Source organism: Neodiprion fabricii, chromosome 5 (assembly GCF_021155785.1).
Source record: "Neodiprion fabricii isolate iyNeoFabr1 chromosome 5, iyNeoFabr1.1, whole genome shotgun sequence".
NCBI lineage: Eukaryota > Metazoa > Arthropoda > Insecta > Hymenoptera > Diprionidae > Neodiprion > Neodiprion fabricii.
The window spans coordinates 7,513,870-7,528,359 of NC_060243.1; the positions used below are offsets into that span (position 1 = coordinate 7,513,870).

At 42.1% G+C, this 14,490-nt stretch overlaps 1 protein-coding gene across 1 annotated transcript in view; it reads left to right on the forward strand.

Moving 5' to 3' along the window:
* LOC124183004 (protein prickle-like) overlaps positions 1–14,490 on the forward strand; it is a 113,529-nt gene that overhangs the window by 4,103 nt on the left and 94,936 nt on the right. The window contains exon 2 of the mRNA XM_046570924.1: positions 733–849. Coding sequence (XP_046426880.1) covers positions 737–849 — 113 coding nt within the window. The 5' untranslated portion in view covers positions 733–736. The remainder of the gene's footprint in view (positions 1–732; positions 850–14,490) is intronic.

Sequence of the window (14,490 nt, forward strand, 5' to 3'; positions counted from 1 at the left end):
GCCTGGATTATTTAATGGTCATGTGCGTGCAGCGAATAGGCCGCAGCATCTTCTTTTCAAGGTAATTTTCGCGTGAGGGGAAAAAAAAAAAAAAATTTCAAAATTTAAATTTCATCAAACGAGTGCGATTCACGTCCACGTTAATCGTGACCGATGAACACGTTGTATGATAAATCGCGCAAGGTACGTCGGGATATTTTTATTTATCTTTTTTTCCGAAGCGAAGGCAAGATGTCGGAGAAATATCGCCGGTGCTGTGTGGCAATCATAGAACATCTGGGCGGTAATTCGTGGCGTAGGAGGTAATGGCTTAATGGTGATTGAATGATCATAATAGTTATGCAACAAATTGAGTGAGTAAAGCATGGCCTGGCGTTTACGGTCGAGTATTAAAGGTACATGCTGTACGGCGCAGCTTGATACATGCCGTGCAACATACAAGAACCATTGGAAACACCGTGGCATAGTGTACGCCTGTAATACGTGCCGGGGTTATGATAGTGAAGCGAAGCGCAAAAAGTGTGCGTATGAAGTTGTCTCTACTTATATAGAGAATCGCCGCTTGATTGTCGGGTGGGTTTTATAATTTATCGACACCCGGCGATATTAAAAGTCGCGGAGTAATTAAGGCCTTCGGGTATAAAACATCGTCTCGCATGCATGTGTATTTATGTACTTGTATCCATGAGCGTCACCCTAATCGGAAAATTTTCTCTTTTTTCAATTTTTCAGGATCATGCTTTCGCCCGCCGCTGTGCAGGGTGCGTCATCTAATGTCAACTTTCAAGGCGCACCCTGCATACACTGCAGGGAGCTGTGCCCAGCAGGCTATGTACCGCATTTTTGGAGGTGAGTGTAGTAAGAAGAGAATTTGAAAAAAGATTGTTAAGACCCGAGAAAACGACAACAAGATTTAGGTGACGAGGAAGATGGGGAGGAAGTCGGATAAAAGGAAGTGGTAACATTGACTTGGAGGGGGAAAAAAAAAAAAATCGGCAGGATGATGCGTGGCTCGGTAATTAAACTTTGTCTGTAATTATGATCGTTAATTAGCTATGGAAGTGGCACGTACGTGTCGGGAAATCGAAGGTGAAAGGGAGAGATAAAAATATCGAATCGGAAAGATTATTTATCCTCACGGCGACGCACCCATCTGACAAAACGCGTTTAACACGCGCCACGGGACACGCGTTACCAACAACACGTACCACCGTGCCCATGGCATGCACCCCATCCATATCCAACTTACCGATCGCGAACGTGCAGCCGCTGTCCATAAAACGACCGATACATTTTGCGGTGGCCTCGAGTACAACCGTAGAGAAATAGGATCCTGGCTAAACCGCATTATAAACGTTCTTGTTGCGGTTCTTGTTGTTTTAGTTGTTGTTGTACTCAGTGAACGTGAGGATAAACATTTTTCTCCAAATCCTTCCTCGTGGATTCATCAAATATGTGTAATACACTTCGAGAAGCTGTAATACGTGCGTAAATTTTTAGTGAAATATTTTCAGAAGTCAAGTAATCTTGAAGCCCGGTTCATGGTATTCCCTCTCTTTCAAGTTTCTTCGAAACGACATACGATCTTTGGAATTCCGACGAGACCTTTACGATCCGGTGTGTTACAAAAGTTACCGAGTGGCCTAACCCCGGGATCAAAGCTTACTTTAAGTGCAATTCCATCGGAGCCGTGTAGTCCTTGAGTTGGAAGGCATCACTCACCGTTTCTCCGGATGATGTGAACTGGTTCCGAATGAGTTCAGCAGAGCGGTGGAAAAGGTTTCGTAGAAGCTGGCAGAGCAGGGCAGGCTTAATCTTTGATCGAGAGAAAGAGGACCAGACGTGCGGACCTCTCGTGTCCTGGTTTCTCTTATTTTCCGATCACTGCCATGGCACATCACAGAGGGAGGATGATACATGCGACGGTCGATATAAATTGACTCGGGCAGAAGACGGAAGCGGTTTGTCGGCTGGTCCTCGAGTCGTTTGTATGGTATAATATATGATACACGTTCAGCATGGGAAGACAGGGAGCGAGGGGGATCAGCTCTCTGAAGGATGAGACAGCTGATTTTTTAATTACAGTTAATGGTTTGTTAACAGCTGATCACTCTGCGCTAATTAGCGATGATTTCGATAGTGCTCTTACCGTATACTTGACGCCATCCGGTTCTGAAACAGAGCGTCACCAGGATATTCGGCACCTGCCGAACAGCAGTCCTCGGCATCGCGGTAGCCTCCTTTCGTCCTGCGACCTTATCTCCATCGCGTATCTCTTCTATCTGTCCTTCCCTTCTTTTCACGACTGTCAACCACAACGTCGGCCAACTCTCGAACGGCGACGCACAAAGACGATGGATCTCCACTCGAGTCCGGCTTCAGAATTAGGAAAATGACCCTCTTCGAGGGTCACCAAGATTTTCCCCTTCAAGATCCCGAGCTTCTCTTTTCGATCTTCCGAGCCGTTCCATTTCCAAGATTTTTCTCCGGACTTGTTTTTCTCTTTCTGTTATCAGAATCTTTTGACGATGGCGATGTTGGGGACGGCTTTCACGTCCTCGCATACTTGTCAGTTTCACACTTTTTTCATCTAAACACCGTTCCAATCCGTAGTTTGAACACTCATTCCTTGGAATGCTGCGCACTGCTGTGAAAACTAGCTGATACTAGTATCATTGGGGACGAAAACAGGAAGAGAAAGTGTTACCGCCATGAGTACTCTTGGGACTCGGTTTAATACATCGTCGGGCGAGATTCGAGATCTTGCAGCCAAGGAACGCGTTATTAAAGATGAAATAATCGAGTACGATAGCTATCGAGACAAATGGTGAATTAATAACCGAAGGTTACGAAGCTGCCGGACCGGAACTGGACACCCTGTGGTCATCGTGCTCCGACAGCGGTGAGGGACTCGATCGTCTCTGAATTTTTCTACCTCGCTGCACCGACGTATGCAGGTGCATCATGTATTGCAAAATTTGATTAAGCAGAGGAGAAATCAAGTTATATCAGGTGATAAGACAGATCGAAAATTTAAGGCGGAAGGTCACTGTGAGGGCGAAAAAAGTTACCCGTTTGTAAAAATTTTTTCACAAGGATAACTAATTTATAAAGGGATCGAATTATTGGCATTTTATTAAGTGTATATTAAACTTCTTTTATGTAAATTTTTATTAAAAAATGTTTTAAATTAACAAAGATATGTGCCTTGACTTAACGAATGAACGTCTAAAGATCTCGAGCCTCGCGTAGATACGTAAAGATTCTGACCTTTGACTAATTGCGCTTCGCAAGTGGCTGCAAAGAGACCATCGATCCAGTGTGTAACCGAGCCCTTTGCTTTGTGAGAAATACTACCGATACCCTTGAATCGTTTCCGATCTGTTATCAGTGACGTCTAAATTTGGTTACAAGGTACCCGACATTATACAAAGCTGCGAGAAGCTCTGCATGTGAAGAGAAAACCAGAGTTCAGGGAATAATTTAGCGGGAGATAAAAATCAGCAATGCCGGAGGGTTTTCTATTCCGTTCCGTTCCGTCGAGAGGAACGGTTTTCGAGTACCTGCTATTATTTTCGTTCGAGAAAAGATACGCCGTTGCGGTCCATGATGATCATGCGCTATGCCGAAGAAGAAGAAATCCGAAGAGAGTCTCGACGGTAGACGGACAGACACTACGGGGAGGGTTCGGTATGTTAATTACACACCAATGTAACTCGTCTCACTCCTCCTGTTATATCGCCCTCTCCCTCCCACGTGGCGTCGGGTTACCTCAAACAGCCACAACGCGTCCTTCTCGCACGTCGGGATTGCGTGCGTCCAACCAACGACCTCCGACCCGATGAAAAATAATACTTCTTTTACCTTTTTCGTAATCGTATGTTTGGTCCCGGCAAACTGCCCCCCCAAAAATTAATATACGACTGGTCGTCTAATAATTTTCTCGTCAACGGATTGTACGGGTATATATATACATATATATATATATATATATGCAATATATATGTATGAATATATGCATCTTTATTTTTATTTACTATTTTTCAGAAACGTACAACCATGGAATTGAAAATAATGATGTGAAGTTAATTTTCCACATAATTAAATCGAGATTGTATTTGGTTTGAAGAATTATTCATTTATATCTACGCGTTTCATATATTTCAAATGTAAAATTTGAGTTTCATTAAACTTGACGTTGGAGATGAATTAGGTTCTCTGGATGCTATATTATGTAACTTTATGTGATTCTCGTGATTTCTACATTCAAGCGCAAACTTCCTTGAACGCATACGCCCCATTTGAGAGTTGATTGCGAATTTTCAAACCCCTCGCTTCCTCGGCTCTCCCCGCCGCTTTCAAAACCCTTTCACTAATCCATCACGGTAACGAGAGGAGGTTTTATTTTCGCCCGGTAATTAGTCTTAATTGATGGGCCGAGTGATTGATTGCGGGGTGTCTCGTCTCGTCTCGTCTTGTCTCGTCACAGGCGTTATGAACGTCGGAATATTTAGAAAAAAAAATAAGACGCGTTACCGGGTCGAAGAGGCTAAAATTTTACGCTTAACTCGTAATAGCGTGGCGGGATAAAGAGGCGTATGTGAGCGCAGGTGTCGAGATTTTCAAGGGGCTTGAAAAAGAAACCCGAGATGCGCGGCAGCCGGCGCGCGTAGGTCGCTTAGCTCCCGTTACCGAATAAAATAACCATCAAACGAAACCTGGGACGGCAGTAAAAGTAAAACCCGAATTGACAACCCGAGAAACTGAGAAACTGACAAACCAGAGGTATCCGCCAGCCGATGGCGTAAAAGTTTGACGTCTTTTTTACCCGCCCGATCCGTCCGTTCGATGCGGCGTCACATTCCTCAAGCGGCGCGCGCGGCAGCGTCGTAAACTAAATTGGCGCATGCGCAGAACGTCGCGGAGATATTGCTTATGGGCGCAAATGCGCGATACTCTACCCAGTCTCTTGCTCATTATAACGATTCGCGGAGTTGTAATTTTTTAACGAGGGATATCAATGGGCGAAAAAACTTTGAAACGCACTCACAAAGCTTGGGCGTCGAATGTCGTTTCGGGAATTTTTAACGCGAGATTGTTTTCTAGATAAACTCAGAATCGCTCTCATTTCTCTTTCTGCATTCTTCGCAGCGGTTGAACGCATAACGCACGTTTTTATAACGCAGCTTCGGTGATTTGATAAGAGAATTTGATTGGTTTTTTATTCTAAATTTTATTCCCGGTAATGAAGGGGGATATTTGTTTTTATACCGACGATCGTTTTATCGGTCCCATTTTATTTCCACCTCTTTTTCATGCGTGTGAGAGAGAGAAAGTTAAACAAACAAGTTGAAAATAAATAAAAATAAACCCAAATTATCCACGGAAAGAAAAATAATTTTCCCCCGCTCTCTCAACCCGCGCGCGGTATTTTAGCGAAGAGGACCTTAGAGCTGAAATTATTTCTTGCGGCTCTCCTTCGTCGCTCGTAATTACTCGCCAAATCTTTCACGGTTAACTTACCAGTTTCTTACGACCCCTCGTCAACCCACCGATTTTATGCTTTTCCCTTTGAATATTTCGCGGCGGTGGTTCTTGCCCGGCGCTTCGCCGTTGGTTTTATATCGTTTTTACGTGACTTGCGGAATTCTCGAACCGCGCGGATTACACGCACGACGGTTCCCGCGTCTTTCCATATAACCGCAGTAACGGAATGCGTAAAAAGTTATTTAAAAAATTTTCGCTCATGAGATTGCTCGGGGCGAGCAGAGTTTCGAGACAATTTTACTTCCACCCAATCTTGCGTGAAAAAATTCTCCATCATCCATCAATTTCCAAAAAAGTTTTATACCATTACTGCGGGGTAAAAATTTAATCGGTTCAACTGAATTTCTAATCTCAAATCTCCTGCGGCTACACGGTAGGCCGGATTCTATCGAGTGAATAGATTCCCTGGCGCGGAGCTTAGACAGGAAAATTACCACCGGATGACTCGGCTGGATTTTAATATAATGGAGGGAAGTTGAACATTCCGCAGAGCCGAGTTTCTCCGACAGTGGAAATCGATATTAGCCAGTGTCCTCCCATCCTGGGAAGCTGTCGAACAAAAGGACGAGATATCGAAGATAGAAAGAAAGAGCGGCTTTGCCGCAGCTCACCGTAGCTTTTAAAATGGAGCCGGGAGGCTTAGCTCATCGCCGAAGGATCCTCAGCTTCGCGATATTTGATATCACCTAAGCAAATACCCGCATTTTTGTCCCTCGGCACGTGCAGGGTGCAGGTAATCGGATTATGAAGATTGGTTAGCCGAAAATTGATACTTTTCATTAATTTTGTCACGAGATGGTAGCTCGACAAATTATTGCACTCTCTAACCATGCGATACTAGAAAATACCGGACTTACAATAAACAGCTTACGTAATATATCGATACTTTGATTAAAATAGTTTCTAAATTCTTAAAACTCTCGTAGATTCGTTCGTTTTCTTTCTACAATAGTATTTTCATTTAGAAAACTTATTACCCACAGTCACTGAAACCGATTTTCTTTTTGTTCGGGCCTCAATTTGATATTGTCATTTCTTGATCCTCGTCAATATCGGTGCAATGTTTTAAAATTATAATGTGCAAAGATGCCCGCACGAGGGAACAAAATTAAAATTGGTGAAAAGTATCGCGTTAAAATAATTTTTCCAAGCCTCAAACCACGCATTCGTAAAAATCCAAATATTAGATTTCACAGTTCTTATACGTTCAGCGATTTTCTGGGTCCAGCTGCGGCCGATTCGAAGTGCGATTCGTTCTTCCCGCGGCATTGTGCTGAATTCGACGGACAGTAGACGCACGGTAAAGAAAGAATGTCGTTTCTGTTCGGGCGAGCAAAAACTTGGAACCTCGCTGCCTTCTATGGCGAAGAGTACACAGTGTTCCAAAAGCTTCTACCAGTCGAGCAAGTAGACATCAGAAGCTGCAGGTTGAGCTTCCGATTTCTCGGTCTACTTGGCCGAGCAAAGACGCGATGATTGTTGTTCGTCTGCCGTAATTAACCGACCCTGGGATAGGTGGATACCGGGACAATCTCTCGACACTTGAAAATCAACCGCGCATGCGCCAAATAATTAAATCTCATTGGTCGGCGAAATCTTCCCGCAGCGATATTCTTGTCTCCGATGCAGGCGGGCCAACCTACACAAAATGTGTACGTTTGAATTTTCAAAGAGCATAAGCATTAAATTCCGACCATTCTTTGAAGAATCAACTTTCCGACCCAATAAAAAATGCTTCCCAAACCTTTCCGAGTCACTACCTCAATTATTTCAGATTCTAACCTCAAAAATTCGTATCAACTACATCGGCACCAGAAGCAGTTTGACAACTGAAAACTCGGGATGGCCAGCCTGCGCGAACACCCGATAAATCTCGCGCATGCGCGGTTGAGTTTCAAGCTTCGTGAGATTGTCCCGGTATGCATATAAGGTGTATACAAATAGAATATCCATATATATAATTACAGACGTCAGGGATCAGTTTGATTGAAAACGAGTTTGTCTCTCGCGTCTGTACTGTAAAAAAGAAGTTCTCTGTACTTTGTTCCGATACAAACACCGATCAGTTACATTATCCTCAAGGATATATTGTACATAAAACAAACTCCCGCTGCTGCAGTTGCACAGGGAGAGCTAAGACTGCTGGACCTTCGACACGGACAAATCCCTGACGCAATTACAAACCGATTCAGACTCTCTTTGTCCGTTTGTATACCCGCGTAATAACACCGAACAACCGCTTTCACTCACTCACCGTCATTTTGATAATTGAGCTACGGTATATTTTCTCAGTAACATGCTTAAGATGATAAAAATTTACCGAAACTCGCAACAGATTTTTTCGCAACAAATGTTACGTACGAATTTACTGCGAGACTTAACGAATCTTTGTAGTTACACAAAGAAATTATTTTTTACCGGCATTTGTTCCGGTGATTTTTCATACAGCAGGAAATTTTTAATTTCGTGATTTTCTTAGACAAAAATTCATTTTTGCACGTTGACTACAAGTTCACTCTACTTGGCGCAAGGTTTTTCTTCACCATCAGGATATTTGCGCTCAGATCGATGCAGAGAATCATTTTATCGATTATAAACGGGTTTTCCGGGTTTTTGCATTGCTGAGAAATGACGGAGACGTTTTAGGCAGGTTGAATCGAGGTTCGGTTTTTTCAACCCCGGCTGCGCCAGTGCGGTCGCATCTCGGCCGCATTTTATCTTGTAAAATTGGAGCGCGTTAAGAGGTGGCAAAATCGACGATAACTGCAGAAGATATGCACGAATGGAGGCGGATAGGCTGAAACCGTCATTTCATCACGTATACGAAGTAATTCAGAAGACCGGGTACATCGGCTATTATCTTACGGCTGTTACCATTTTCGTAATGCTCGTATTGTTTCTTTCCCACGCAGGCTGAAGAAGCATTTCGAACATGGATTCGCTTCGGAGAGCGCGCGAGTAGACGAAGAATAGAAACAAGAAAGAAAAACGAAAATGAAGAATAATCGGTGCACTTACAACGATATAGTAACTATGCCATCGTCTTTCGACGATCAAAGCTAATGTCAACTCGGCGCTGGTCGGACTAGAAGTGAGCGTCGCTCCGCGGTGGCGATTTTATAAGAAGTGGTTGGTCGTATCATCGAGCGTTCGGAAGTCGCTCGTTGACGTCACAATTTTAGGAATAGCGACCGACAGATTCTCTTCTCCCTTGCCGAATTATCCTATTAGGTGATAATTCGTTCATTGTAGGCGGGAGTGAATTCGATAGCGTAAATTTATACATACAGAATTTATTAGATTAATTACAAAAAAGAAACATATAACTGTGAGGTTATTAAACAACGTTATAACTTTGAAGTTAAATTATTCCAACAAACGGAATAACTAGTATCAATTTTCTCACGTCGTCCGAAATTCGTCATACGATTCAGCGTCAGAAAATTGTTGGCAAAAGAGTCTGGAGAATTCGTAAAAGCCAAGGATCTTCCTCTGCGATTACAGAAGCTATTCTCCCGACTCGAACGTATACCTGTGTGAATCATTTAAGGCAAGCTCTCGGCCCGGTTTTAAATCAGAGTCCATTGTTCTGTCCGAGACATGTCCCACTTCGGTGGGTCTCTTTTCTTCTTCTCTCGGTGTATCCGCGATCAGCGGAGCCTAGCTTTGAAATTTTTTAATCTTCGATGCGCGTCCTCCCCTCGACGCGTCGTCCTGTCCTCCATCCCCTTTCATCCCCGCCACCCTTCGGCAGAGTCAAGTGGTCGGTGCCAAAGTGCGCTTTCGGCATATTTTTCCCGGATTTTTCATGGCGGGGAGCCTCTGGCACTTTGAATACGACATCGAGTGCCCGGTCTCGACATCCTCGCAGATGCCGCATGAACTTCATTCCCGCCAATCGAGTGGAAAATATAGAGGATTTCGAGGAGGCTTTGGAGAATCCGCGGCTAAATTCTTAAATCATGAATCTGGCTGGGGTCGGAGGAAATTTATTCGAACATTGAGTACAGTTTGTTGATTTTCATCGTCAAGACGATGAGCCTTTGAATAATTCTTTTTTTTTTTTTATTTTATCATTATTATTTATTTTTTGAACATACGCACGATTTATCTGAAATTTTAGTCGCTTATTTATCGGATCGCGTCGTTTTTTTTTCCTTTTTATTTTTCCCACTCACTCGGGTTTCTTCTCGCGTGATTCATTTTCACCTTTCTATTACGCAAAGATGTTACACTTCCCTTGATCTCGTTGAAAATATCTTATTTCATCGAACAGGGTTTTGAATTACGGATATAAAATTACTGAAAGTTGTGCACATTCGCGCACGCATGTCATGTACGGGATTACTCGAATGGTACTTAATTACTTGTACAACTTTCCAGGTCGAGTTCACAAGCGAAAACATTTTCTCATCGATTCGTATCACGGCTTTTTACCGTGATTACAAAAGTGTGTCGTATCGTATAGCTGCACAACATCTTGTACCGTGAAAAAAGTCCCTCGTTCATTACATACATATCTAAAAATTATAATAATATCGTGAAAAATACATCAGCGTACTAAAAGTTGATTTGATATTTGAGCTTAAAAAACGAAACGAAGTAATCGAACTCTCATCCATCCTCAACAACAAGGGTAGGAAAAATTGATGGGGGTTAAAGTTGTTTTTTGCTTTCTTTTTTTTCTTTTTTCTCTCATTTCGTTTCGCTTTCATCGAGTGATACAGCGACGATTGATTAATCGGGACATTGAAATGGGGAGAGGGATGAGGGTGCTCAATTTACACCCTCACCCCTCGCATACTGCTCTCTCGGGTGAATTAGAGTTTAGGCAGGGTCACGTCCGCGTCTTGTTCACCGCCAGTATCGTTCGCTTGTCCGCGTTGATTAGAGGTATTTACGGGGGCGTGCATTTACCAGGTGCGTGAGGTCGTATCTGCACGGAGGGGAGCGAAATGCCGAAGTATCGATTCCGCGAGTCCCGTTATGCCCTGGAAAGGCGAGCTCCGTAGCCAGCCTCCGCGTTCTTCTTCCCCGAGGAGTAGGACAAGGGAAGGAAGAATTTACCGGTCATAGACTATACGTTACAATGTGTGGGATAACTGTTAAAATTCACAAGGATTCCGCATCCGTTATTCTTTCACTCCGAATATATCGAAGCCTGAGAAAACGTTCGGCGCTTGAATACCTTCCAGACTTCCGGCGACTCATGCCAGATATTTATTGGTCGTAAATTCATGCGGGAACCCGGCTATGCAAAGACTACCGGAATCTGCGCCTTGTTTCATCCTGTTTTAACGCTTGAACAACCCTTTTTTTTGGTTCGTTATTCTCCGGTTCTCGTCTGAGGATTTCAATTGTTTCAGAAAATTTGGACAGTCATCTCAGATACAAGATGACCGCGATTATGGTAGCAATTGAATGACTCTCCTGGCCGCAAGTATAACCAATATCTAGAGTACAATTAAAAGTCATTGAAATTGTGGATGGAAATACTTATTTCCTAACTGAGTGCGCAAAATTTGATTTTGCGTACTCGAATGAGTGAGCAAAATAGTACACTCCGGCATTAGTGCAGGAATTAAATCGAAATATATATTTACACTGCAATAAAAGATATTTCGATTCCGTTTTCGCACTAGTACGGAAATGTACTGGTTTACACACTCGTTTCAGTATGCAAAATCGAATTTTGCGGTCTGAATTAGGAAAAATAGTTTGCGCATAGGTTTTTCCTGTACCCTTCTCTTTTGGGCACTAGTTGCGCAATCTACTTACTGATATTTATGCCTGTACAACGTGAGGAGAATTTAAAAGCGTTCTTGTCTTCGAGGAATTCACAGAGCCAGTCGAAACCTGCTGTACCTACAAAGGAAAGAATTTCCTTCGTCCAGCCTTGATTTTTCCAGACTGTATAAAGTGAACTAGTCGAAAGATCGATGAAATCGATTGGACATTTTTTTTTTCGAACCGGAGGTTCAACCTTCTCCTTAATTGGCTCGAGCTGAATTGACGCTGCGGCCCGAGAGACGTTTACGGAGGAATAACAATTGTCCGTTAGTTTTGAGTCCGAGCGTTGTCTGAAGAATAGTTTGGACATAACTTGACCGATTCGAGGGATCGGTAAGCCCAATTAGTGAACGCAGAAAGAAGACCTCCTATAAAACGATGGCGCTCGTTTAGAAACCGTCGGTTTTATAGACTCTGCATTAATTCACAGACGAAATTTCAACGTGCACTTTGTACGTCCGAATGCACGGGTATGCGACCGACCTCTTACGGTCTCAGGTTATTCTAAATTATTACCGAATTCCAGCAGCAACTGGTTTTCTTCTGGGCCGAGTATCACACCGGCTCCCTTCACCGTTTTTTCCCCGACTGAGGTTATCTCCATTCTCTGATCTTGAAGTCGATTGGGAAGAATGTGGGCAATCAGACTCCCAACTCATCGCCTGGCAGAGTACCTGGTTGTAATCGATTATTGACCCTTGGGCTGCACACATCCTGTGTACAAGATTGGTGTCAATTTGGGGTCGCTGGGGACCCCATATCAAAAATCATTGCGTAGAAACGGAGATTTTCATTCGAATAACTTGAAAAAATTTTGGCATGCTCTTCAACTATGATATTTCAAGGCGAATTTGTTATTTTTAGCAAAATGAATTTTTGAATTTGAAAATAGAAGTTAATCAAACAAGGATATACTGGAAAATGGATCGTTGTACTCAAAGAATCTGAAAATTGACGGAGTAACTCTCAAGACACGGATGTTTAAGACAAAAAATACGGAAATACCGCGCGATGAAAAAAAAAGGGAATTCATTTGAGCGAGTGAAGTTGATATTTTGGAAAAAGAATGAATGAACAATTTTTTATTTAATATTTATCTTGGATCGAATCAGATTATATTGGATATTTTTCATATGGAATTTACGGGGAATATACAGCGGGGTTAATCTGACCCCGGGGTGCAGCACAAGGGTTAACGATTCCACTGAAACTGTTGAGATACAGTTTTGTGTAAATTTTTGGTGAATCATCTTCACGGTATAATTAGAAAATCAGGTTTCGAGTTTGAAGGTTTGTCGAATCGTTCGATATTATACAAAAAAAGTGATCGCTGAAGAACGTTTTGAAGCTTTAAAATGAGATTGAAAATCAAATTTATAATACATCGAGTAACCCGCAGACTCCAAGTTTTACACTGGACGTAAGACATCGCGATTGAAAACTTGAAAACACTGTATTAAACCGGTTTAAAACATAGCGTAACCAGTCCACTTTGGCCAACTATTAGGGTTGTAAAGAGACGAGACGAGGATTGTACATAAAGTCTAAAACGAAGCTGTAGAAATCAATTTGTCAGCGGATCCTGATACCCGGCATAAGTTTGTAATAGCGAAGAAGAGGAACGGGCTGAAAACGAGAGAAAAAACGAACGTAATTCAAGACCAGTCAGAGAAAAAGAGAGAAAGAAAGAGAGAAAGAGAGAGAGAGAGAGAGAGAGAGTAAAAGGAGTGTAAATTAGCATAGCAGCGCAGGAGAACAGGTACATGGATGCAGTGAGGAGGAGGGTATGAGTTAGCCGTTGAATAAATGCATGCATAATAGATTCCCTGTACTAGTGACGTATTAATTATTTTCCGTGAAGTAAATGCAGATATTTTTATCAAGTGGAAAAAAAAAATTATCTTCTTCTTTCACTGGCGGGATGGCGCTAAGGACGTAAAATCCTGAGGACTATTTCTAATGGAACCTTGATGCTTCTGCGTATGAGAATTTAGATCTCCACTCCGGCGTTTAGCCACTTGGTGATTCTATGCAGATGTATGCAGACACCTTGCTGCCACCTTGTTCGTAATTGTACTCGGCAACCGAAACTTTACATCCTCACTCTCGTGACTAGCAGAATTAGTTTTTTAACCAGTCATGGTCTCTGGAAGTCTCGTCTGAAAATGCTGCACGTAAAAGTCGTAGTTGCTTTTCGTCTGATTGGATTTCGAATAAGAATTCTGTTTTTGTAATCGGCGATGTGAAATAAAATTAATAAATGAATTACAATTACTTTTATTTAGGCTATGAACAATTTCTGTTTTTTTTTATTTTTTGGTCTCCTTTATTAATCAGTTATTTTGAACTCAAACAAAAAGCAAGTTCTTGTTTTCCCAGAGAGAGTTTTCAAAGAATGGTATAAATATTACTTCTGTTTTAAATGGCAGAGCGCGATTGTGAAGCTATTATCTGGGTGAAATAATTAACATTACATCGATTTTCAATATGTATTTAAATATCTTAGTATCTGTTCCTCCTGTGAGACCTGAATAAATTGTCACATCGTTATAACGTCAAAAACAAAATGATACCGACGCAATTGATTACAATTTCTTGTTAGTTAATTTATTGAAAAAGGTGATTTTAATGCAATTGGAATTACACTTTGCAATAATTTTCAAAAATTTCGGTTCGAATTCTTTTAGCTTTTCTCTTTTCGTTAAGCCAGTGAGATTTTCCGATTCTTTAGTAATTCCCATCATTTCAAACAACCCTGGTCCTAGTTTCTACGATTCGATGTCAACGTTGAGAGAAGAGAATGAATTTTTTATTAATTTACCTAGCATGAAATTTTAGCAATTGAGTCAGAAAAAAAATGATTGGTTTTTTTATTTACTGATAATACGATTTTGATAACGATATTGGTTCTTCAAACAGTTAATTCAAGTATCACATCCTATTCCCGGCATCTCTCCGAGTTGTTTCGATAACCGCGAATCAAAAGCCCGCGTTTTTCATCGGAAAACCGAAAATCGGAGATCCCCAATTTGGAAGTAGCGATCTCCCGGAGGCTTAGCGACGATCAGCACTGGCAATATGCAGTAAACAACGCAGGCAACAATGCAACAGCCATAAGGGTGCACCGCCGGCATTACACCCCGTTACGTATGG